Source organism: Bufo bufo, unplaced genomic scaffold (genome assembly GCF_905171765.1).
Source record: "Bufo bufo unplaced genomic scaffold, aBufBuf1.1, whole genome shotgun sequence".
NCBI classification, from domain to species: Eukaryota; Metazoa; Chordata; class Amphibia; order Anura; family Bufonidae; genus Bufo; species Bufo bufo.
This window is the reverse complement of record NW_024400067.1, coordinates 1-27,335: the sequence shown is the minus strand read 5'-3', so window position 1 is coordinate 27,335 and position 27,335 is coordinate 1. Positions and strand designations below refer to the sequence as shown.

At 43.8% G+C, this 27,335-nt stretch overlaps 1 protein-coding gene across 1 annotated transcript in view; it reads left to right on the top strand.

Moving 5' to 3' along the window:
* Positions 1 to 25,280, top strand: part of LOC120983149 (lamin tail domain-containing protein 2-like) — a 28,879-nt gene extending 3,599 nt beyond the window's left edge. The window contains exons 2-7 of the mRNA XM_040413141.1: positions 6,365 to 6,551; positions 12,681 to 12,800; positions 13,115 to 13,257; positions 14,112 to 14,221; positions 21,259 to 21,305; positions 24,929 to 25,280. Of these exons, the coding sequence (XP_040269075.1) occupies positions 6,365 to 6,551; positions 12,681 to 12,800; positions 13,115 to 13,257; positions 14,112 to 14,221; positions 21,259 to 21,305; positions 24,929 to 25,048 (727 nt within the window). The 3' untranslated portion in view covers positions 25,049 to 25,280. The remainder of the gene's footprint in view (positions 1 to 6,364; positions 6,552 to 12,680; positions 12,801 to 13,114; positions 13,258 to 14,111; positions 14,222 to 21,258; positions 21,306 to 24,928) is intronic.
* Positions 25,281 to 27,335: the final 2,055 nt, after the last annotated feature.

Here is a 27,335-nt window from a genome sequence, read left to right as displayed (position 1 = left end):
AAGTATAAACGATTCCTGTCTTCCAAATAAGAGGACTGTTTTCTGTAGTCTAACTTGTTTATTGGTCAACAGGATTGTGAGTTGGTAAAACTACAAGAATACAAATGGTTTGTATAAGTATAAGGCATAACCTGAATCAGCAGAAGCATAGAACAGCATGTATTATAACATTACATTAACACTGGGCACATGTCCAAAATGGCTGCCTATACATAGATTGCATGGCTAGCTAACAGAAATAACTCCCTGAGTGACACTTATACCTAACTAAACAGCTCTGCATAACATAATGTCCCTGGAACAAGGTAGATCTCACTCACCAGATATACACTGCTCAAAAAAATAAAGGGAACACAAAAATAACACATCCTAGATCTGAATTAATTAAATATTCTTCTGAAATACTTTGTTCTTTACATAGTTGAATGTGCTGACAACAAAATCACACAAAAAAAAAAAAGGAAATCTAATTTTTTAACCCATGGAGGTCTGGATTTGGAGTCACCCTCAAAATTAAAGTGGAAAAACACACTACAGGCTGATCCAACTTTGATGTAATGTCCTTAAAACAAGTCAAAATGAGGCTCAGTAGTGTGTGTGGCCTCCACGTGCCTGTATGACTTCCCTACAACGCCTGTGCATGCTCCTGATGAGGTGGCAGACGGTCTCCTGAGGGATCTCCTCCCAGACCTGGACTAAAGCATCTGCCAACTCCTGGACAGTCTGTGGTGCAACGTGACGTTGGTGGATAGAGCGAGACATGATGTCCCAGATGTGCTCAATTGGATTCAGGTCTTGGGAACGGGCGGGCCAGTCCATAGCATCAATGCCTTCGTCTTGGAGGAACTGCTGACACACTCCAGCCACATGAGGTCTAGCATTGTCTTGCATTAGGAGGAACCCAGGGCCAACCGCACCAGCATATGGTCTCACAAGGGGTCTGAGGATCTCATCTCGGTACCTAATGGCAGTCAGGCTACCTCTGGCGAGCACATGGAGGGCTGTGCGGCCCTCCAAAGAAATGCCACCCCACACCATTACTGACCCAATGCCAAACCGGTCATGCTGGAGGATGTTGCAGGCAGCAGAACGTTCTCCGCGGCGTCTCCAGACTCTGTCACGTCTGTCACATGTGCTCAGTGTGAACCTGCTTTCATCTGTGAAGAGCACAGGGCGCCAGTGGCGAATTTGCCAATCTTGGTGTTTTCTGGCAAATGCCAAACGTCCTGCACGGTGTTGGGCTGTAAGCACAACCCCCACCTGTGGACGTCGGACCCTCATATCACCCTCATGGAGTCTGTTTATGACCGTTTGAGCAGACACATGCACATTTGTGGCCTGCTGGAGGTCATTTTGCAGGGCTCTGGCAGTGCTCCTCCTGTTCCTCCTTGCACAAAGGCGGAGGTAGCGGTCCTGCTGCTGGGTTGTTGCCCTCCTACGGCCTCCTCCACGTCTCCTGATGTACTGGCCTGTCTCCTGGTAGCGCCTCCATGCTCTGGACACTACGCTGACAGACACAGCAAACCTTCTTGCCACAGCTCGCATTGATGTGCCATCTTGGATAAGCTGCACTACCTGAGCCACTTGTGTGGGTTGTAGACTCCATCTCATGCTACCACTAGAGTGAAAGCATCGGTAGCATTCAAAAGTGACCAAAACATCAGCCAGGAAGCATAGGAACTGAGAAGTGGTCAGGTCACCACCTGCAGAACCACTCCTTTATTGGGGGTGTCTTGCTAATTGCCTATAATTTCCACCTGTTGTCTATCCCATTTGCACAACAGCATGTGAAATTGATTGTCACTCAGTGTTGCTTCCTAAGTGGACAGTTTGATTTCACAGAAGTGTGATTGACTTGGAGTTACATTGTGTTGTTTAAGTGTTCCCTTTATTTTTTTGAGCAGTGTACTTTCAAAAGGATGGTGGAGTTTAAAGGGAACCCGTCACCAGTTTTATGGTGTCCTAACTAAGGGCAACATAAATAAGTGACTGATTCTCTTAGCAAAATGCTGGGTCACTTTCTTTAATTGACCCAGTCAATCTGCCAACATCTTGTATTGAAAAGCTCCAGCTGATAATGATGAGTCATGAATATTCATGAGCTGCTGATTGACAGTTATTTTCCATATGAATCAGCAGCAGGTGGGCAGGGGCGTGGCTATATCTCTGAATTAAATAAACGCTGGACTCAATGACATCACACTGGATTTAAATCAGCTCATTAGCATGTGGCATCTTTGTGTGTATATTATGAGGTAACCATCTGTCACACCAGTAAGTGAATACATCTAAGGTACTTTTTAGTAGTTAATGATTGTATATAATTAGTTAGATTATAATCAAATATCCACATGACAGGTTCCCTTTAAGAAGGAGAACTGCATGGAACAGCTCTGCTGATGTCCTGTAGTCTGTATGTAGACTGAAGACTGGGCTTATCCTTCCCAGAATGCCTGCACTACCCACAATGCCTAGCACCTCCCACAAAGCAATAATCTTTATTATTTTTACCACCGCTAGATGGTGCTGTTACCTAACTAATAACTACAGGAATACAGAAATTGCAGCAGAATGAATTAGAAATTAAATAGATGTGAACTGAAATGAATCTCTCTCTCTGCTGGAGGCAGAACACAGGCCATTCAAATGTACTCTTAATGGCAAAATTAAAATTAACTTAATTGAAAATAAAGTTAGATTTTTTGACTAAATTAAGGGAGGTAATTGTCCAGAAAGGCTGTTTATTGAGAAACTAATGTAGGCATCACCGACTTCAGAGGTGAAGGCTAATACTAATCTAGGTTTCTGTTGGCAGGAATGCTGCAAGAACATGAATGGTGAAAAAATAAACCTGACCTTTGTATAGGAATTACTCATTTCATTAACTATTCTACTGTATAAAGAGGATCTGCCTGTAGAGGCAGCAGTAGCCTTCAATGAATGGTTGTATTCAATAGGTAAAACTTCACATCTCTTTGGCTGATGGGTCAAGAAGTATCACAGGACAATTTCATAACACAATTCCTATAATGGACTCATGGAAAAATCAAGTGACTGATGACTTCTGTGCTCTTTAAGCTTGAGAGGGTTTCATCTGGCCATTTGGTGACACATGTTCCAATCGCCATATTCTGGAGTCATCAAATATGGCCACTGACCTGATTTGTGGAAGGCAGACTACTTTCTCAATGGCTCATGCCTCCCCTTCCCCCATTTGCATTGGAGTGGTAGTCAAATGTTGATCTCCTTGCTGTAGCAATTTTATGTTCCATGCCCTTTGATACACTTTTCCAGCTTCCCTAATATACAGTAATAACCACAGAATTTGCAAATAGAGTGCATTATTACTGTGAAGGGGGCACAAAGGGGATTACTACTGTGAAGGGGCATAACTGTTATGGGGGCATAATGAGAGCATAACTACTCTGAAGGGGTACAGATAGGACATAACTACTGTGAAGGGGGACAAACAGAACATTACCACTGTGAAGTGGGCACAGAGAGGGCATAACTACTGTGAGGGGGCACAATGAGGGAATAACTACTGTGAAGGGGACACAATGAAGAGATAAGTACTTTAAGGGGGCACAATGTAGGCATAACTACTGTGAAGTTTGCACAGTGAGGGCATAAATACCGTGAGGGGGCACAATGTGGATATTATAAGAGGGACATAACTACTGTGAAGGTTGTACTGTACAATGAGAGCAATATTACTGTGAGGTGGCACAATTTTTTAAAGTATTGGGAGGGGGGTGCCAGAGAAAGCACCCGCCCGGGGTGCCAAACACTAGGCATGCCACTGGCTAAATGCCCCCCATAAACATTGCAGCTACATTGCCTATCCCATATGTTCCTGCCCCATTACAAGTAGTACTTTCTCCTACTACAGTCTAAATTCCCCCTATAAACATTGCAGTAACATGCCCCTTATAAACAGTGCAGCCACATTGCCTATCCCATATGTTCCTGCCCCATTACAAGTAGTACTTTCTCCTACTACAGTCTCCTCCTCTTCCTAGCTCTCTCCTCCCACTTAGCGACATGAGCAGCGGGTATAATCACAGTGCCATGCTGCCCATATTATTTGTGTATCCACTAACTGGAGACACAATTATTTTTGTGTTTCGTCAGGACTGGTGTATTTCAATATGTCATTTGCAATAATCATAATAAGTGGGTCTCAGTTAACTTTTAAAATCAGTGCTAAACTCTTATGATTCTTGTCAGAATATAACATGTTAGAGTAAAAGTAACTTCCTTAGTTTTGCTCATTTATCTTATTTAATAATTGCATTCTACGTGAAATAATAATTCTGGAGTATTTCATCCAACTCTGGGTTGCCCCGTCCCTTTGTTATTCCTAATATAACATTCTGAATAAATTGACATCTGGGTGTTACTAGCTGGGGATGTGTCCCTGCGTACTCACCCTGACATTGTCCAATCAGCGCCGACAGTGCCAGACTGTGTAGGGGGGGGGCGTCCCTTTGACAAGGGGGGTGGTAACACCCTGTTGTTAATTTATTCCGAATTTTTTTAAGAGGAATAACAAAAAACACCACATTGCAGAGTTAAGAGAAAATATGTTCCAGCATAGTTATGTCATGAATAGTGTTGAGCGAACTTCTGTTTTAAGTTCGGCGTCTAAAGTTCGGCTTCCGGTTAGCGGAGGATCCCGATATGGATTCCGAATTCCGTTGTGGTCCGTGGTAGCGGAATCAATAAATCGGCCATTATTGATTCCGCTACCACGGACCACAACGGAATTCGGAATCCATATTGGGATTCTCCGCTAACCGGAAGCCGAACTTTAGACGCCGAACTTAAAACAGAAGTTCGCTCAACACTAGTCATGAAGAATGAAAAGATTTACCAAAACGGGCATGTCAGGAGGGGCGCCTGGCAAAAGCAGTATATTATCACAATCACATACCAAAATTTGCCACTTTTTTACACTAGAAAGCTGTCATACAAGGCGTCATACATTCCCCTCTATGTGAATAGAATTCAAGAGGGGAAATTATCAAAAGCACAGAATATCTTGCAACAGATCAACAGCTGGATATCGCCATCTACTGGCCATTATGATTATTTATTAGAAGGTTCTAAATAAACTAGCATTGAAATGTACACAACGTTGCAGATTAAAATTCCTTTAATCCATACAAACCAAAAAAAAAAAAAGATTAAAATGAATTTTATTGTAAGTTGCGCCCAGGGTGGATAAAAATCAATTATTTTTTTTTTTTTAAAAATTGGATTTTTTTTATTTAAATCGGATTTTTTTTTATATAAAATGCTTTTTGAGGAAAATATATTACCATCCAAAGGTTATTCCATCATGAAATAAAGATTCGTTTTTTAATTATGTAGAATAAGGCTGTATATGTTTCTTTTTTTTGGTAAATAAATTCCATTAATCCATTCACAATGGGAGGGAAGAAATGCAAATGAGCTCTTAACAAGCTTTGCCTCTAATGCCACCAGATGTAAGGCAGCTATCCTATAAGTCAATGTTCAGCTCTTTAACTAAGCCTTGAGACATGACTTGGATATTAAATAAGCCAGCACCTCATCTGCAGACAGCTGTTTCGGGGTGATTGCCCCTCATCAGTGCAGAGCAGAGAGTACTGGCTTAACTGGGTAGGAGGCCTGTGTCCGAAACAGCTGTCTGCAGATGAGGTGCTGGCTTATTTAATATCCAAGTCATGTCTCAAGGCTAATTTTAAGAGCTGAATATTGACTCATAGGATAGCTGCCTTACATCTGGTGGCATTAGAAGCAAAGCTTGTTAAGAGCTCATTTGCATTTCTTCCCTCCCAGAATTCCAGAGGAGCACGTATGGCCTAAAAGTCTCCTCACACTGATTAAGGTGCTCTCTCCCTAAGGAGAATTAGTTTCCCCCTTTGTCCATTCACAATGTCATGCTCTTCCAGAGGTTTTTGTAAGATTATTGGGCAGTTTCTCTGCCTACAAGATATTATCGCATTATCACATGCTTGGTTTACTTTTGCAGTTTTCAAAACTGAATTTGACTCAGCAGAGATCACATGCCTCTTCTTCACAGCAAAAATGTTAGAACATGAACAGAGTTGAGAAAACGACCTTAATCCTAACTTCTACAAACCTATGAATACAGAATCAACCTAATCAAACTAATATGAAAAGTTGTTATTCAAAAAATCTTCATCTACTTGCATATTATAAGTTATACCAGCAATAATTTGTCTTTATGTAGAAAACTATGATTTAAATCAAGCCTTACTGACTAGTGTTTTAAATCGTGATTTAAATCAGTTTGATTTAAATCAAATCCACCCTGGTTGCGCCCCTTATAAAATGATTTTCCCCCCTTACATAGCTCATCTGGTCCCTTGAAGATTGATGAAGTCAACTCCTTAGGTCACTTCATCCGAATAATGAACACCTCCACAGACCAGGATATAGATCTAAGCGGCTATGTTCTGCTGCAGCTGGAGAGAGGGCAGGTGGTTTCTATGTATCGCTTCCCGCACAATATGCTTCTGGCATCCCTTCAGCACATTACGGTAAGGAGGCATTTTACCTTTATTGTGACCTTAATGCAACCAAATGTCATGTCCTGTATCTTGCCTTCGGAAAGTCTTCAGACCCTTTCACTTTTTCACATTTTGTTATGTTGCAGTCTTGAGCTGAAATGAAAATTATGTTTTCCCCCCATCATTCTGCACTCAGTAAAAAACAGAATGTTAGAAATCTTCGCTAATTTATTCAAAAGGAAAAACTAAAATCTTGTATTGACATAAGTATTCACACCCATCACCCAGTACTTAGTTGAAGCACCTTTGGCAGTGATTACAGTCTCCAGTCTTGGGTATGATGCCACAATGTTTGCACACCTGGATTTAAGGATTTTGTGCCGTTCTTCTCTATCAGGTTGGATGGGGATCATCGGTGAGCAGCCATTTTCAGGTCTTGACAGAGATGTTAGATTGGGTTCCAGTCTGGCTGGGCCACTCATGGACATTCACAGAGTTGTCCCTAAGTCACTCCTGTGTTGTCTTGGCTGTGTGCTTATGCAGTGTCTCACTACGTGTGAAAAGGGGACACTTCAAACTTTTGTATATGCCATTGTATATTTTCTTTGTAATAGTTGCCAATTCCAATTAATAGTGTAGGCCAAGTTTAGGAAGTTATTTGAGAGTTAGTTTTGAGTGGGGAGGAGAGCAATTAACTTAAAGGGAACCTGTCACCAGTTTTATGGTGTCCTAACTAAGGGCAACATAAATAAGTGACTGATTCTCTTAGCAAAATGCTGGGTCACTTTCTTTAACCCCTTAAGGACTTAGGACGTACCAGTACGGCATGGTTCCCGAGTCCTTAAGCACTCATGACATACCGATACGTCATGTGTTGTTCCGATCACCGCTGCCCGGCGGGCGGTGATCGGAACCCGGTGCCTGCTCAAATCATTGAGCAGGCACCTTGGCTAAATGCGCGGGGGGGGGGGGGGGGGAAGTCCCGTGACCCCACCGTGTCGACGATCGCCGTAAACCGCAGGTCAATTCAGACCTGCGGTTTGCGGCTTTTACCTGCGGTTGCGGCGGTGATCGGGCGTGGCATCGGGTACCCATGCGGCTGTAGGGGGGACCCGATGGCATGGAAGGCAGCTCGATGCCTAAGGAAGGCATCGCGCTGCCTTCCGGTGACAAGCCTGTGAGATCCAGCCCCCTGGATCTCACAGGCCGGAAGCTGTATGAGTAATACACACAGTATTACTCATACAGCCAATGCATTCCAATACAGAAGTATTGGAATGCATTGTAATGGATTAGACCCCCAAAAGTTCAAGTCCCAAAGTGGGACAAAAAAGAAAGTGAAAAAAAAAGTTTAAAAAATAAAGTTTACCCCCCAAAAAATTAAAAGTTTCAAGTAAAAATAAACAAAAACGTCATTTTCCCCAAATAAAGTTAAAAAAAAATTGGTAAAAAATAGGGAAAAAAAAAAAGTATACATATTAGGTATTGCCGCGTCCGTATCGACCGGCTCTATAAACATATTACATGACCTAACCCCTCAGATGAACACCGTAAAAAATAAAAAATAAAAACTGTGCTAAATAAACCATTTTTTTGTCACCTTACATCACAAAAAGTACAACAGCAAGCGATCAAAAAGGCATTTGCCCACCAAAATAGTACCAATCTAACCGTCGCCTCATCCCGCAAAAAATGAGCCCCCTACCTGAGACAATCGCCCAAAAAAAAAAAAAAACTATAGCTCAGAATATGGAGACACTAAAACATTTTTTTTGTTTTAAAAAAGCTGTTATTGTGTAAAACTTACATAAATAAAAAAAAGTATACATATTTGGTATCTCCGCGTTCGTATCGACCGACTCTATAAAAATATCACATGACCTAACCCCTCAGATGAACACCGTAAAAAAATAAAAAATAAAAACTGTGCTAAATAAACCATTTTTTGTCACTTTACATCACAAAAAGTGTAGTAGCAAGCGATCAAAAAGTCACACGCACCCCAAAATAGTGCCAATAAAACAGTCATCTCATCCCCCATAAGGCCTCATGCACACGACCGTATTTTTTTGCGGTCCGCAAAAACTGGTTCCGTTTTTCCGTGATCCGTGACCGTTTTTTCGTCCATGGGTCTTCCTTGATTTCTGGAGGATCCACGGACATGAAAAAAAAGTCATTTTGGTGTCCGCCTGGCCGTGCGGAGCCAAACGGATCCGTCCTGAATTACAATGCAAGTCAATGGGGACGGATCCGTTTGACGTTGACACAATATGGTGCAATTTCAAACGGATCCGTCCCCCATTGACTTTCAATGTAAAGTCAGGAGTTAATATACCATAGAATCTGAGTTTTCTCCAATCCGATGGTATATTTTAACTTGAAGCGTCCCCATCACCATGGGAACGCCTCTATGTTAGAATATACGGTCGGATATGAGTTAGATCGTGAAACTCAAATCCGACAGTATATTCTAACACAGAGGCGTTCCCATGGTGATGGGGACGCTTCAGGTTAGAATATACTAAAAGAACTGTGTACATGACTGCCCCCTGGTTACCATGGTTACTTAGCAATTTGTAGAAGCATTATACTTACCTGTGAGCTGCGATGTCTGCGTCCGGCCGGGAGCTCCTCCTATTGGCATGCGGCATGTGGCATCTTTGTGTGTATATTATGAGATAACCATCTGTCACACCAGTAAGTGAATACATCTAAGGTACTTTTTAGTAGTGAATGATTGTATATAATTAGTTAGATTATAATCAAATATCCACATGACAGGTTCCCTTTAAGCTTTGTGACCCTGGGCTACCCCCAGGAGAAAAGGCAAGATAGATTGGAAACCAAGCCCAAGGACTACTGGATGCCTTCCTTTTTGTAGTGCCACTGTCCTGGAGTCAGAGACAAAGTGGATTAATTGTATTGAAGCATCCTGTTCAAATAATGGAGCAGATGACTGATGCCTGCCGCTAGGGAGACCGCCCTGTTGGTTGCCAAGTTCTAGTTCAGAAGATCCAGAGTACCAAAAGGCTGAAGTTTCAGAACAACTTGAGCAAGATAAGGAAAGTATCACCCTCTCCATCAGATTAAGTTGGAACCTGCATACCACTGTATCACTGTGCCTGTTGTCTGGAGTTGCAGCTGACCTCCATCTTATGTACCAAGGCATTACTTGCGTGGATGTTATCTACCTCAAGGCCAATATTTCAAGTAAAGGTCTTGTTGGTTCAACTACTACCTCTCTCCTTATTCCATACCATCTCTCAATGCACCTTACGGTGCTGGCGTCACGAACACTGGGGACCCAGCCTCCAAGGCACCTTAAACCCACTCCACCAAGGGCACCTCAACTACCATCTGGCTGGGAATCCCTGAACAAATAGAGAGTGCCCCAAAGGATTTCATGCCGTCCTTCCCTTCACTGCCCGCTGGCCCAGGGAGCTACAGAACAGTGAGTAATACTACTACCCGCATGGGCCCACCGCAACACTCACACATATTCCCTCTGCGGCCCGGTCGGCGCACTTAGGGTCAGTGTCTTGTTGGAAGGTGAATCTTCAGCCTAGTCTGATATACAGAGCACCATTAAGAATATCTCTGTACTTTGCTCCATTCAGCTATCCCTCAACCCTGAGAAGTCTCCCAGTCCCAGCCACTGCAAAACACCCCCATAGCATGATACTACCACAACCATGCTTCACTGTAGGGATGGCATTGGGCAGGTGCTAAAAAATACCTGATTTCCACAAGACATGATGCTTATATCCTATTTTCTGCTTTATTAAACATACTTTTCCCCCCAAAATTTGGGAGGAAATGGCAGTGCGTCTTATAAAGCGAATACTAGTGAATCATGGGGAGCGAAGAGCTGTCGGCAATCACCTCTTCTTGCTTGATCGTCTCCAGACAGTTCGTTGCACTGTTCTGACTGCGTACAGCGTCAGGACATATTGCACACAATAGTCAGGGGACAGTGCAGCGTGGACCTGGGGAAGACCAAGGACCATGACTGCAGCAGAGATTGCCATACCTAAAGAGTACAGGCAGAGCAGAAAAGGTAAGTGAATTTTTTTATTTTATCTATGATGAGCATCTGATCTGAAGTCTGAAATGGGGGGTCCTGATGTGAGTTCTTATCGGATTCTGATCTAATATGGGGGTCTGATCTGAGGTCTGACATGGGGTTCTAATCCGATATAGAGGTCTGATGTGGGGCCTGATCTGAGGTTTGATATGGGGGTCTGATCTATGAGTCTGATCTGAGGTCTGATATGGGGTCTGATCTGAAGACTGATGAAAATTGAGGGTGTATTTTGGGTGTCTGATAAATATTTGGAGCCTGTTCTAAGGTCTGATGAAAAATATTTTCCTCCTCTAAAACCAGGTTGTGTCTTATCATCAGGTGCATATTATAAAGTGAAAAATGCGATAATTGAGGCCAAAAAGTTCAATCTTGGTTTCATTACACCAGAGAATCTTGTTTCCCACAGTCTGAGAGTCGTTTAGGTGTTTGTTTGTTTGTTTTTGCAAACTTCAGGCAAGTTTTTGTGTGTCTTTTACTAAGGAGAGGCTTCTTTCTGGCCATTCTGCCATACAGCCCTGATTGGTGTAGTGCTACAGTGATAGTTGACCTCTAGAGGTTTCTCCTATCTGCACACAGTATTGGGCTTTTGGTCACCGCTCTTACCAAGGCCTTTCTCCTTCAATTACTTAGTTTGTTGGGTAAGCAAGCTCTAGGAAGAGTCCTGCTTGTTCCAGTTCTTCTATTTTAGAATTATAGAGGTCACTGTGCTCTTGGGGGGCTTTCAGTGCATCAGAATTTTTTGTACCCTCCTCCAGATTGATGGGTCTCAATGCTTTCCAAATGCATTTTATGTTTGTGTGTGTATATATATTATAATTTCAATGTGAGAATCAGTGCGGATTCCGCACCAAGAACATGCTGCTTCTTTTTTTCATGCTGTTTTTTTCAGCGTAGAAATAAAGAAACAAGATCTGCCTCCCACTGAAATGATTGTGAGACCTTTAAGAGGCACTTTTGGTGTGGAAAATGTGAAAAATAGACCAAAAAGAAAAAACGTTTTTATGAACAGGCCCTTAGAATGCTTTTAAAAAATGGAAGTGTTAATATATTTTTATCAATTAACAAAAGCAAAGTGAATTAAGAGAAATCTAAATCCAAACAATATTTGGTGTGCCTACCCTTTTCTTTCAAAACAGCATCAGTTCTTCTAGATATACTTGCACAGAGTTTTTGAAGAAACGTCTCAGGGAGGTTGTTCCAAACATCTTGGAGAACTAAGCACAGATCTTCTGTGGATGTAGGCTTACTCAAATCCTTCTATCTCTTCATGTAATCCCAGATAGACTTGATGATGTTGAGATTAGCTGTGGGGGCCATATCACTTCCAGAACTCCTTATTTTTCTTTACACTGAAGGTAGTTCTTAAAGGGGTTATCCAAGATCTATAATGTCCCCCCAATATGCCCGAGTCCCTCACAGAGGTTGTTTTCATCCGTGCAACGGGGAGATGCAGCGGCGGCCTTGCCAGTATGAGAAGCGATATGGGTGTCGGTGAGCGAGGTAAGTACAACCTCTGTGAGGAGCCCTAGCATATGGGTGGGCATTACAGATCTTGGATAACCCCTTTAATTACATATTCTGCAGCAGCGCTGTTGCCCTGCTGCAGAAAAAAATTGGTCCCAATTAGACTCAGATATTCTATGTAACTTTTTTTAATTTTTTTATTTTTATTTTTTTAAATCAGACCATTTACTTGGATCAGAGAGGGAAGGGGTTGAGTGATTCAATTAGAACAACACATTACGCCGATAAGTGTCTAGGCTTAACAGAAGAACAGAGCTGCCAATTCTACTAATCTACTATTTTGCTACCAGATGATATCTTCACCTTACAGCAACAGTAAACTACAATGGGTTACTTATCTATATGGGACTATCATTTTTCTGTACTGACTGTTACAGAAGGACAATATTTTGTATAATAGTAATTCAATAAATGTAAAATTATAAAAACAAAAACAAAAAAAAGCCAGCTATGCTTAAAAATCATGTGTTTTATGAATATTGAGTTTTAAAAAATACAACTTTTTTTTTTTACTGAAGTGTCCCTTTAATCGCTGTTTGAGTTTTGTATAGATTTGGGCATCAGGAGCAAAGGCTTCTCAAAATCCACCAACAGACTTAGTGTGGAAAGGACGAGTTTTCTTCCGAAGCAACCCACAATGTATCACTATCCTGGTGCGGCCAAATGGACAGGTACGATGAATATAGAAGTATTAGTATCAGTACCATATAGCTTTGCTTCTAGGAGTGAATATGTGGCCCCATGGGACAACACGCTGCTGTGTGCATGAGCTCTCTGTCTTGCCAGTATGTATGGATGAACAATTTAGTTTTTACAAATATACTTTGTGCTGCTTGTTTTCTGATATGATATAAAAGTGTCATGTTCTTCTGCACAAGAGTATGAAGTATGACTACTGCTTCTTCAATTATTCAGATTTTATGTGAATATGTCTATTGTATCTTTTTGCCAAGTCCTTATTTTATTTTATATCTTCTGTCTTCAGCCTGTTGCTTTTCTTAAGAATAAGGAATCGTCCTCCCGGCCAGAGACTGCTAGCCCAAGTCTATGTAAGCATCAGAAAGCCATAAGGAGACCTGTGATGGAGCAGACCAAGGTTTATTCCACCCCACCTACAACACTCGCCAGGTACTACCATTTCTGATTTACAGATATCATGGAAACATTTTGTATCAGTTACCATGAAAGTAAATGGGAAAACAGTAAAAGTGGGCGTTTGTGTGTGAAGCAGACACTGTAATTCACCAGCCAGTAGTCCACTGAAGCCTAGTGTTCCTTGGAACCTGGTTAGTTTGTAAAAGTACAGACCAGAAGGGGTTAAAATAATAAACAAACTTACTTTCACCGATCCCCCACTGCTACCGTTCTGGCGCTGATGTGGTGCCACCTTCTCTTCACTTCTCCCTGGAAAACACCTTTAAAGAACCTTGAAGCATGGCTAAGGATCATTCTAGCCAATCCAGAATCACCTAGTCATGTAGCTACCTATTGGGAGTCAGCTTCCTTCCTGCTAGAGTACTGTTAATTGGCATCCTATTTCCCAGGTATGTGAATTGCCGCTCCATTCATCTCTACGGGACTGCTGAAGATAGCCAAGTACAAGCAATCAGCTATTTCCGGCAGTCCCATAGAAATAATAGAGCGTGCTTGACTTGCTGCTCCATTCATTTAGGAAGTCCCTGCAAGGTACAGGGGCCCGATACTGGTGATTGGTGAGGGTCCCAGTGGTCAGACCCCTATCGATCTTATAATTATCTCCTATCCTGTAGATAGAGGATAACTTGAGGTAACCAGAATATCCTTTAAAGTACATCTTAGCTACATTTATTTTGGGACCTGTGCTGCCTAAGAAGTCAGGGTGTCCCAGAATATGTTGCATTTCTGAACTTAAGTAGACTGAATTGTATGTTCATTAAGAGATGGCCATACGACTGTGTAAAGTGCAATTTTACTTATGCAGACCTTTGTTGTACTTGATTTAGAACCTGTGGTGGCCCAGAAGTTAGGATGTCTCACAGTATATTGCCTTACTCAACTTTAAATCAAACACCAAGCAATATACCAAAGTTCTACTCAGCCTTCAGGAACTCAGGTATTAATTGTACTTGATTAACTTTAATCATATGAGAATCTATTCATTCTTTATTGCTCCAATACATCTAAAATAAAACATGGACCGTCTTTGCAGATATTCTTGAGTAAAAATAGCCTACAATCTTGCATGTACAGCTACTATACAAACCAGCATTTCCAATATTACAGATTTTAAACAAAGCCTGTGCCTAGTCTCTCCCATGTAGGCCTATTCTACAGCCTCTAGGCAAGTAAGGAGAAATGGGTCAGATATAAGAGTGACTGCAAGGCCAGACTACTCACAGGGTTATTTGTAGTCTGTAACCATGGAGATACACCGATTTAAATAGAGACTGTATAAAAAAAAAAAAAAGAGTTGGCCATTTTGAAAGTAAAACCACTTGTAATGTTGCTTTGTTTGTTTGCTTTGTTTTAGATGTACTAATGTAGTAAAATGGTTAGGCCCCCTTTACACATGTCTGGCATTCTGGTTTAATTCCCCTCCAGCGTGATGCAGAAAACAGTGGAGCAGTAGTAAAGCCAGAAATGATCCCATAGTTTTCTATAGGACAGCTCTCATACATCAGGTGCATCATTTGTGATGCCGGATGTCAAATTGCGCCGAACAGAAAAAAGCTGCATGCTCAGTTTTTCTGTCCGGCTCTATAAGTAGATAAATGCGGGATCTGTGCACTGAAGATCACATTTATCAGTTATGTCCGGATACCGGCCTAAAATAGCTGACACAACCGACATACTGTAAGTGAAGCAGGCCTTATAAAAATGGACATACCAGTCTCATAATTAGAAATGAAAGAAGTTCGATTCGGCTGCTTCACCGAATTTCACAAACAAATTTGCTTTGTGATGAATTACTTCATCACAAAGCGCATTTCTTTTGTAATTAGTGGGCACAATAACGGGGAACGGCGATTGCGCCACCCCGAGTCATTAACCCCTCAGATGCCAGGTTCATCTCTGATCGCGGCATCTGAGATGAACATTGAGGGCTTTCAGAGGTTAATCCGGTGGGGAAAAAACATACTCACCTTATCCATTTGATCGCATAGAGGCCACCGTGGCCATCATGATTGAAGATCCTGAGCGAAATCTCACAGGGTGATGTGATGACGTCATCACGCCGGTGTGGTGACGTCATACATCACTGCGCGCAAGATTTCTAGGTGCGGGATCTTCAATCAAGATGGCCGCTGCGGCCTCTTTGTATACAAATGGAGGAGGAGAGTATGATTACCCCCCCCATTTCAGGGAAAATTGATTTGTTACCATGAAGCACAAGGAAATTCGGCTTCGCGAATAATCGGTTTTAATCCGCTTCGGATACTTCGATTCGCTCAACCCTACTCATAATACTCAGTAAATAACATAGGTAGTCACATCATTGTTTCTGCCTAGAGCTTTACTCAGTGTGTCTTTTATGTCTATATATTCCACGTGTCCCATGAAATCTGGGCCTTGACTTCATTTTGAATAATCATCTAAATTCCAACATTCTGGAAAGCGTTGTGTCTTCAGGTAAAATGACTATTCTAACAGCCATATTATGGCTTTGTAGCAGTTCCAAATCCATGGGCTCATTCCAATAATCATACGGAGATGCATGTATAGCATTACGGAGATATTCATTTCCAATGGCATTGCTTCTGGGGTAGAGTACTTCAATAATATGGTGCCAAATGGAAGCACCACAATCAGCACACAGAGTGCCTATAGATCCATAATGCTAAACCCTATGCACCCTAGGTGCAGATTTACTGCCCAAATTGAGCCAGCATTCAGCGTCACATTTATTACAACTTTTAGACATTTTTTGGCATTGCTCAGTTAGGAGCATGGTTAGCTGGCAATGGGTTGTTTCTTAAGATGTGCCAAATTTGGCACAAAGTAGGCCAGCCCATAGGTGGTGTAACGTCAGCAACAGTGTCTAACAATTGTGACACAGTGAAAGGTTTGGTCTGGGAAAACAGGTATTTTCCTCCCAGCATGTGCTGCTGGGCTGATATTAAGCCAGGTGAGGTCAGCACCTGGCTGTCCTTAAATAGGCAGCTGGGCTCAGAAGCAAGGGCTGTGTTGGGATCTGGGAGCCTTGTGTCTGGAGGAAGGCTTGCTACCTCTTTGGCGTGAAAACAGGTTGGTGCTGCAATCAGCAAGGACTCTTTGAGGCAGAATTGCCGCATGGTGTGAATTACCATCAACACCGCAAGGTGACTTTTTGTTTGAATATGACTGCTTTGTTTTGTCACTTGTGAATAAAACACTGAACTGTTTGATCCAAAGAACTTGTTGTTGCCTCCATACTGCTAATCCTGTCTACCAGAGCAAGTCCCACAATTGGTGGAGAAGGCGGGCAAGAGCAGTGAGGCTGGCGTGAACGCCGATATTTTTGGTTTCTGCATTTTTCAGGCACGGTTGTATGTAGTACATTAAACCAGCTGTATTACAACCCCCACGACAAAATGGAGGCTGTTCTGAAGGCCCTCATAGAGGCTAATCTGCAGCAGCGAGAGACAAACCTGCAGCAACGAGAGGCTAATAAGCAGCAGCAGGAGACTAACCAGTTGCTGCTACAACAAGTGATGGCTTTGCAGACAGCAGGAGCAACCCTGAGCGTCCACGATGCCCGTAAAGCAGTCTGTGCCGTGATTCCTAAGATGACCCCCGCAGACTAAATCGAAACCTAACGGGCGATGTACGAGAAAGTGGCCATCAGGGAAAAGCTACCCCGTGACCAGTGGGCTGAGGTCGTCGCTCCATTCATGGCATCCGATTCCCAGCGGGTGTATTTCGACTTGCCGGACGATCAAGCGGCTGACTACCAAAAAGTAAAGGGTGAGATTTTGGCAAGACTGGGGGTGAATGTGTTGGTCCGGGCCCAGCGGGTACATCAGTGGGCGTGTTAGCCGGCTGAGCCTGCGAGGACCCAGTATTATGACTTACTCCACCTCTTGCAAAAGTCCCCCGGCCATGCTGGATAGACTATTAGCAGATATGTTCTGGAGGGCTTTGCCATACCCTCTCCAGCACTGGATCGGTCAGGTGTCTCCTGGCAATGCCCTTGAGATGGTGGACCTGGTGAAACATTATGAAGCTACCGGTAATCTAAAGGAGGGTTCTGTCGGGAGGGGGATTGGCAAACCCCAGAAATCTCCACCCCAGGCCCGGAGATTTAAGTCGATAAAACCCGCCCGGGATGTACCGGCGGACCTGGCTCCCATAGTCTACTGGCGGTGTCAGGAGCCTGGCCATGTAAGGGCTGACTGTCCCCATCGGGTTGAGCCCATGAACAATAACTATGGCTATAGTCAGTCGCTATATGCCAAAAGGCTGTGTGCAACAGGTACCTCAAAGTCTCTAGATCACTTGTGCCAGGTGGAAGAAGAAGTGGGAGACCTTCCGGCGGAGGCTCTGCTGGACTCAGGGAGTCTGTTGTCCCTAGTAAGGGCTTACCCTGGTGCGGTCCACTGAGTATACTGGCCGGAAAGTCGGGGTGATGTGCATCCACGGAGACTTAAAAGACTACCCCACCGCGCTGGTGTCTCTAACCACGGTGACTGGTAGATGGACGCACTAGGTGGCTGTCGCCACAAATCTACATTATGAACTCATAATAGGGAGAGACTTCCCAGCACTGTGGCCTGCTAAGAGAGTGACTAATACCCATGAGACAGGGGTAACCCTAGCAGAGTTGTGATGGTGGGAGACGTGGAGGACTTGCCGCCGGGTCCTGAATTGGCAGACCTCAATGTCTCCGGGGATAATTTTGGTACCGCCCAATGTCGGGACCCAACCCTATCCTGCGCCTGGGAAAATGTGTTAATAGTAGATGGTGAACCACAACAACCTGGGGCAGAGTCAGTGTTTCCCCGCTTTCTGGTTCATCAAGATGTGTTGTATTAGGTGATCCAACTACGGGGTGAGCCTTTTGAACAGTTGGTGGTCCCCAAGGGTTATTGCAAGCTTGTGTTAGTTCTAGCCCACCAACATGTTCTCGGGGGTCACCTAGGGCTGCAGAAAACTCAGGATCGTATTCTACAGCGGTTTTACTGTCCCAGCATATTCAAAGAAGTGGAAGAGTTTTGTTAGGCTTGCCCTTCCTGCCAGATAACTAGCCCCCAGCCCCATTTCCGTAGTCCCCTAGTACCTCTCCCGATTATCGAAGTACCGTTTGACCAAATAGCTATGGACCTCATGGGCCCAGTACCAAAGTCCTCCAGAGGGCATCAACACATCTTAGTCATTCTAGATACGCCACACGGTACCCGGAGGCCAAACTCATAACTAAGGAGTTAATGGAGATGTTTTCCCCGAGTAGGACTACCTACAGAGGTTCTGACCGACCAACGGACCCCTTTTATGTCCAAGGTGATGAGGGAACTCTAAGTTGCTGCACATAAAACAGCTACAGACGTCCGTTTACCATCCGCAAACGGATGGTCTGGTAGAACTGTTTAACCAAACATAAAAAAATATGTTTCAAAAGGCAGTGTCTAAAGATGGGAAGGATTGGGACCTCCTTCTGCCCTATCTCATGTTCACAGTGCGAGAGGTACCACCGGCCTCTACTGGGTTCTCGCCCTTCAAACTGCTATATGGCAGACACCCTTGCGGTCTCTTGGACGTGGCCAAAGAGGCGTGGGAACAACAACCCACTCCACATAAAAGTGTCATTGAGTACGTTACCCAGATGCAAGATCGAATAGAGACAGTGTTGCCTCTTGTTAGGGAACATATGGAGGCAGCTCAGCGAGCCCAGAGTCGGGTCTATAATCGGCAGGCTCGGGTCTAGATCTTTAACCCGGGTGATCGGGTTTTGGTTCTGGTGCCGACCGTGGACAGTAAGTTCATGGCTAGATGGCAGGGGCTCTACGAGGTACTCAAGAAAATTGGAGATGTAAACTACAAAAGGTACACCAGCCAGGGCAGCGAAAGCTGCTGCAGGTTTACCATGTGAATTTACTCAAACTGTGGAAAGATAGGGAAACCTGTACAGAACACAGCCCGCTGCCGGGTTTTCTAGGAGAAGAGGTACCGGCCCCAATGTCTGATGCAAGAGAGGCGGCTGCCACAGCAAAAATTGCTGACAACCTCTCCTCTAAACAGACTCAGGAGGCCAGGGAGTTCGTTAGTCGGAACACGGATGTGTTCTCGGACCTCCCTGGACGCACTTCCATAATCCAGCATGACATTCGCCTGAGGCTCAGGCGAAAGTTAGATTAAAACCATAACGGGTGCCCGAGGCTCGGCAACAAGCCATATCGGAGGAGGTCCAGCTAATGTTGCAGCTAGACGTCATTGAGGAGTCAAAAAGTAGTGGGCCAGTCCTATAGTATTGATATCCAAGTCGGCCGGGACGTTGCGGGTTTGTAACGCCTTTCGAAAACTTAACTAGGTTTCCAAATTCGATGCATATCCCATGCCCCAGGGGGGTGAGCTCATCGAGAGGTTAGGACAAGCCCCGTATTTTTCTGTTTTGGACCTCACGAAAGGGTACTGGCAGGTGCCCTTAACGGAGGCTGCCAAAGAGAAAACTGCCTTCATCACGCCTGAGGGGCTCTATCAATATAAGGTCTTACCCTTTGGTCTGCATGGCACCCCAGCCACTTTTCAGCGTCTAATGGACATTGTGCTTCGTCCACATCGTCAGTATGCTTCAGCTTACCTGGACGATATTGTCATCCACAGTACCGACTGGGAAAGTCACCTACCCAAAGTGCAGGCTGTAGTGGATTCCCTTCAGAAGGCTGGTCTAACCACTAACCCCAAAAAATGTGCGATAGGGTTAGAAGAGACTAAGTACCTGGGGTATGTCATTGAGCGCGGAGTCATCAAACCCCAAGTGATAGGGAATTGGCCCCGACCTGTCACCACTAGGCAAATAAAGTCATTCCTGGGAATGGTGGGCTATTACATAAGGTTTGTTCCCCACTTTGCTACTCTAGCCGCGCTCTTGACAGGACTCTTGAAGAGACACAATCAATGATGGTTCACTGGGATGATCGGGCGGAAGAGACTTTCTCCGCTTTGAAGTCAGCCCTGTGCGGTGACACCCGACTTAAAAAGACAGTTTATAGTACAGACCGATGCCTCCAAAGTAGTGTCTTAGGAATTCAATGGGGAGGAGCATCCCGTTGTCTTCCTCAGCCATAAGCTCACCCCAGCAGAGAGCCGGTATAGCATAGTGGAGAGAGAGTACCTGGCTATCAAGTGGGCACTAGAATCTCTCCACTATTATTTATTGGGTAGAAAATTCCACCTGGCGGCTCACCACTCCCCTCTCAAGTGGATGAGCCAGGCCAAGGACAGAAATGCCTGTGTCAACGATGATTTCTCTTCCTACAAAACTAAGTTTTCGGTGGAACACAGGGCAGGCCGGTTACAGGGAAATGCGGATGCCCTGTCCCGGGTACACAGTCTGGCGTGTGTTCACCCCCTCAGGGTTGAACAAGGGGGGGGGGGGGGAGAGTATGTGACACAGTGAGAGGTTTGGTCTGGGAAAACAGGTATTTTCCTCCCAGCATGTGCTGCTGGGATGATTTACAGCCAGGTGAGGTCAAATACCGGACCGGATTTTAAATGCCGGGCCAGGTTTTGGCAGCACCTGGCTGTCCTTAAATAGGCAGCAAGGTCTCTGTGTTGGTATCTAGGAGCCTTGTGTCTGGATGAAGGCTTGCTACCTCTTTGGCGTGAAAACAGATTGGTGCTGCTATTAGCAAGGACTCTGAGGCAGAATTTCCGCATGTTGTGAATTACCACCAACACCGCAAGGGGACTTTTTGTTTGAATTTGACTGCTTGTTTTGTCACTTGCCTAAAGTGTGAATAAAACACTGAACTGTTTGATCCAAAGAACTTGTTGTTGCCTCTATACTGCGTCCGCTAATCCCGTCTACCAGAGTGTGTCCCCACACAATGCACCAAATTTATTATTTGGCATGGGGAACGCTGATAAATTTAGCGCATTATTAGACTGCCTATTTATTAGACTATAATTAACACATCAGTGCCTTGTAAAATGTTTCTATGCCTATTTTTGCAGGACTGGCACACAGTGAGCCTCATCCAGTATCTGTCACCTGGCAGCCTGTAAGTAATATATTATAAAACATTATAGATCAGGGGTTCACAATCTGTGGTCCGGGGGCCACATGTGGCACACAATTCCATTCTCTGTGGCCCCAAACTATCTAGTGACAAACATACTTGTCTATGTCTGGTGGATGCTCACACATATTCTACATGTCAGGGAGAACAGGAGTGGCACATAGCATGGAAATAGAAACGGATAAGTACTAATGGTGCACAATGTGGTAATGTCTGGACTCCCCATGTATTGGCAAAAAAGGGGCCTCCTGACCCCTATGTGGCACACCAGAAAGGAGAAGATGAGGTCCAGAGGTGGCAATACATGAGTGCAGCTATCTTCATTGTAGGTTATAAAAAGGTATGAAACACATGAATTACATTTAAATTTGAGAGCTCCATTTATACAAGCGGGCAAATAACACGAATTTGTGAGCGTTCGAGTGTTTGATTTTCAAGTGTGTGTTTGTATTAATTGTGTGACTTTAGATTAAGTGACTTCAGATTCAGGGACTTTAGTGGGGGACTGCAGTAAATCAGTTTCTTATCACTGCATTATATTGTATTTTTCTCTTTTCTTGCATAATCCCCATTTAGTATGTATTCCATTATTGACAGCGCAGTCCAGTGCACATCTTGTCTAATGTATGCAGTCCTGGAACAGCCGTTTGAGGGTGCATATCTTTGTTCAAAATGTGAGCAAATTGCCTGTTTGGAATCACGCATCTAGTATCTAAACGGGCGAGTTTCAACACGGAGAGGCGTTGACAATTTGGAAAAGAGTTTGCTGCTCACTGAGCAAGCACTCTTTGGGGTAGATGTGGGGGAGGGTGGTAGCGAGGAGGCTGAGGAAAGCGGGGTAGAGGGAAGAGTGCCAGGGAGGCTAGCCCTGATCTGACACACCCCAACAAGTTTGCAAGGTTAGCAGATGAGGGGGATGTCAGTTCAGAGAGAGCACTGCTGCAGCCGGACACTTCCTCTGCCAGTCAGGGGAATGTCAGCTCCAGTAAGCAGGGGACCAGGAGAGAAGGGCAGGCCAGACAGGTGCTGGTAGTGGGAGACTCAATTATTAGAGGTACAGATAGGGCAATCTGTCACAAAGACCGGGATCGTCGAACGGTGTGTTGTCTTCCTGGTGCTCGAGCTCGACACATCGCGGACCAGATTGGCAGATTACTGGGAGGGGCTGGAGAAGATCCAGTGGTCATGGTCCATATCGGAACCAATGACAAAGTTAGAGGTAGGTGGAGTGTCCTTAAAAATGATTTTCGGGATTTAGGTCAAAAGCTTAGGGCAAGGACCTCTAAGGTAGTATTTTCCGAAATACTGCGTGTACAACGAGCCACAGAAGATAGGCAGTGGGAGATTAGGGAGGTTAACAAGTGGCTCAAGAACTGGTGTAGGAAGGAGGGGTTTGGGTTCCTGGAGAACTGGGCCGACTCTCTCGGCTACAGGCTCTATCGTAGGGATGGGCTGCACCTCAATGGGGAAGGGGCAGCTGTGTTGGGGGAGAAGATGGCTAGAAGGTCGGAGGAGTGTTTAAACTAGGGACTGGGGGGGGGGGGGTAATTACGTTATGGGATTGGGAAGATAGTGCAGATAGAGCCCTGGGGCAAGGGAATGGAACTAAGGGAGGAATGGAAGCTGGGACTAGAACAGTTCAGAAGGAAAGGTGTAGGGTAAAAAATATACATAAACCTCTTAAATGTATGTATACTAATGCCAGAAGTCTGACTAATAAAACTGGGGAACTGGAATTAGTGATGTGTGAGGAGGACTATGACATAGTGGGAATACCTGAGACATGGCTGGATGATAGTTATGACTGGGCAGTCTGTTTAGAAAGGATCATCAATACCAAAGAGGGGGAGGGGTTTGCCCTTATGTAAAGTCTTGTCTAAAGCCCACAGTCTGAGAAGATATAAGTGAGGGACATGAACATGTGGAGTCACTGTGGGTATTAATACATGGAGGCAAAAACAATAATAAATTACTAATAGGAGTTTATTATAAACCACCTAATACACCAGAGACGAGGCGGCGAATCATAATGAGGTGGTTATTATGGGGTACTGCAACTACCCAGATATAGACTGGGAAACTGAAACCTGTACATCTCATAAAGGAAACAGGTTCTTGGCAATAACTAAAGACAATTACCTTTCCCAATTGGTTCAGCACCCGACTAGAGGGACAGCCATACTGGATTTAGGATTAACCAATAGACCTGACAGAACAACAGATGTGCAGGTTGGGGGACACCTGGGAAATAGTGACCATAAAGTAATAATCTTCCAATTATCATTCATAAGAGTGTTTCTTCGGGGAGGACAAAAAATACCAAACTTCAAAAAAGCTAAAAATTTAGCCAACTAAATACAGCTACAAATTGGGATATTTTTAAAAGCATCCTAAAATCTAACTGTGAGAGGTACATACCTTATGGGAATAAAAGGTTAAGGAACAAGAAGAAACCAATGTGGATAAATAGAGCTGTAAAGAAAGCAATACATGACAAAAAGAAAGCATTTAAATCACTAAAACAGGAGGGGACTGAGGAAGTATTAGGAAAAAAATAGAATATGTATAAAACAAATAAAAGCAGCCAAACTAGAGACCGAGAGATTAATTGCCAAAGAGAGCAAAACTAACCCTAAAATGTCTTCAATTATATAAATGGTAAAAAGTATAAAGCTAAAGGTGTCGGCCCTTTACAGAGTGATGAGGGGGGAGTTGCAGAGAGCGATGAGGAGAAAGCAAAGCTATTAAATATTTTTTTCTCCACTGTATTCACTGAGGAGGTGGTGATGGTGAGTTCACTAAAAGAGTTCAAGAGGGGCCTGGATGTATTTCTGGAGTGTAATAATATTACAGGCTATAGCTACTAGAGAGGGGTCGTTGATCCAGGGAGTTATTCTGATTGCCTGATTGGAGTCAGGAAGGAATTGTTTTCCCCTTAAGTGGGGAAAAATAGCTTCTACCTCACAGTTTTTTTTTTGCCTTCCTCTGGAACAACTTGCAGGATAACAGGCCGAATTGGATGGACAAATGTCTTTTTTCAGCCTTATATACTATATTACTATGTTACATAAACTACAATGGAGGGAGCTGTATGCATGATCTCTTCCTTGTTGCAGTGCCAGCAGGGCCCTCCATTACACTCAGGGTTGGACTGGGGTTCTTTGGGGCAACCAGAGGAAATTATTCTCGGGGCCCAACCCTTATATCACAAATAAAGTCTCTGGTGGCAATTTACGGTCTCCATGTGTTTTTTTCTCCTGGACTTTTGGGACCTACTATGATATCAAAACCTGGGCCCACCAGAGGATCCTGTGGTGGGCCAGTCCAACACTGATTATACTGATAGATGGGAGTCCTGGATGTGGAAGCATCTATTAGACATTTATGCTATATACTTTTGATATTCAATAAATGTAAGTTTTATTTCAACCCATAGGATTCACACAGTCTGACCGTGTGGCCATCGGACCATAAAATTTTGTGCATGCTGATAGAGATGAACTTTAACTTGAGAAATGCTTAGAAAAGTAAAGTAAAACCTCTGAATCACAATTACCAGCACTCATCTAATAATGTCTTTTTTTTCTTCCTCTTTTTTTTAACAGCAACGGTTGAATACAAACAGTCCACTAATCAGACTTATAGTCCAGAAGACTGCCCGATCCAAGCATGGATTTAACTTCCTCAGTCATATACCCTTTACATCTGATCTCCTGAAAGTCTAGTGACTGCGTATCCATTCTATTAAAGTGGACCTGCACTTTACTTTTGGCATACAGTATAGGTTTACTATGGTAACCATTCAGGTTTCATGGAAATAAAACATAATTCTTGTATAATGAAAAGTTGTCCAACTTTCTAATATACATAGGCACTGATTTATCAAGGTTGGTGCATACTATGCTGGCCTTGAGATTTCAGTGTTTATGTGTGCCAGTTTCTGGAGTAAATAATGATGAATTAGCCAGGGCTGATGGCCCCACCACTGCCACTCCCCCTTTCCGTAGATTTGACGAGAACGTGTAAAGTGCAGATTTTGACTAGAAAAGTCGCAAATGCATTGAAAAGTCCCAAATCTACCAAAAAGAGGCCATGAGGAATGATAAATTCCCCCCTTAGTGTTTTTACTCCTCCCTGTTTGCTGTCAGTGAATAAAAACATTCTTGTTTACTCCCCAAAGACTGTATACATGTACAAGTCTCTCATCCAGCCCCTGATGGAGAAAATGGAGTTGGATATTTCAAATGTATTTGCAGGTGAGGGGCCTTCCAAATACAATGTATGATGATGGGAGAAAGATGGGAATATACCGCATTTACTAAGAATGTTATGACATAATGCTAGGATATGATATTACATAATGATTTGTGGGTAATGTTGAGCGAAGCAAACTTAGTTTAAAACTTTGGATTAATACTGTACTGAGATCAGTCTCCGTACAGTATGATGTTAGTTATTCGCGAAGTCACACGTGCCTTCATTAGATAACTTCAGTAGTTGATTTTTAAAGTGGAAAACCAAGCCGAGCAGAGTTTGGTTTCACGTTTTAAAGTATTAATTATTAATATTAAATAATTACAGTATTAATCTGAAGTTTTGAACTAAGCAACTTCAGATGTAGCATCCGAAGCTCACTTCGCTTAATACTATTTGTGGGGGTTGTAGAAAAACCGCAAGGGGTCGTCATTGACGGAAGATATGTGTCACCGAGGTTCCTGCCCTCGGTGAGGTAAGAGCCGGTAATTTTAAGTGCCAGCGGCAGCTAGTGCTGACTGACACTATTGATTATTTAGTGTGGCTGTAAAGCCGATCCGGGCCGGCTCTTACTGGGAGCAGAACAAAGTGCAGGGTGGGTGGCTGTTCCCCACGTTCCAGGCCGGGTTTTGGTTTGGGATAAAAAGCCAGCCAGCAGTCTCAGTTGGGCGGATTATCCTCCATCTGATACTGGAGCTTTATCAGTCTGGGTGTTGGATCCTGAGAGTTTGGGCCGGGACTAAGGCCTGCTACATTGTTTGGGGAAAAAGCATATGGACTTCTGCTTCACCCAAGGACTTATGTGCTGCAGCCTGGTGTGAACAAACACCAGACGCAAGGTGACTGTTTTTCCTTGAAACTTCTTTTTTGTTGTCACTTTACTTATGTGTGAATAAAGCAGTGCACTGTTTAAGTTAAAGACGTTGTCATTGCCTCTGTACTGCGTCTGCAAGCCTGTCTACCAGAGCAAATCCCCACAGGGTCCAACATCTAAGACCCCAACCAATACAAAAACAAAGGGACAGGTCCCATTGGCAGTTCTCTTGTTGCAGCACTCGTTTTGTAGGTATGGTCCTACCAATGACAGGAATGACCTAACAGTAAGTTTTATGCATGTACAGTATTATACAGCACCAGTGTGGCATGTTTACACTCATGGCAATGATGTGTCACACTATGGCAATAAAATAACCAACTCAAAGCTGAAACATAGAATCTTTAATTTCCTCTCAAATTACAATGATGATTGTCTTGCTGTACTGTCTAAATATGAACACATTATCTATACAGTATATAATGCTTTAAGAAAGTTTATCGTTGATCTACACACAGTGGAGGCAGACATTATGAAACCAGCATTAATCCTACTAATTAAAAGGTGTTGTCCGGGTTCAGAGCTGAACCCAGACATACCTCCATTTTCACCCAGGCAGCCTCCCTGACTTGATCATCGGAGCTAAATCGCGCAGGTCAAAGGCATTTTCAGGAGTTCCGGTGACAAATCGGGCTCTCCATGGGGCTGCTAGGAAGCCCGGTGACGTCACCGGCACTGACGGGCGGGCTTTAGCTAAAGCACGCCCATCTGAGCTGGTGACGTCACTAAACACACTGCCTGGGGGGAAGCCTCCCCCCGGCAGTGTGTTATTGTAAACAAAGGAGCCCTTGCCCTGCGCGATCTAGCGCAGGGCAAGGGAGCGCATCGGATCATGAGATGCTCCGATGCTAACATCAGGGGGGCTGCCTGGGTGAAAATATGGG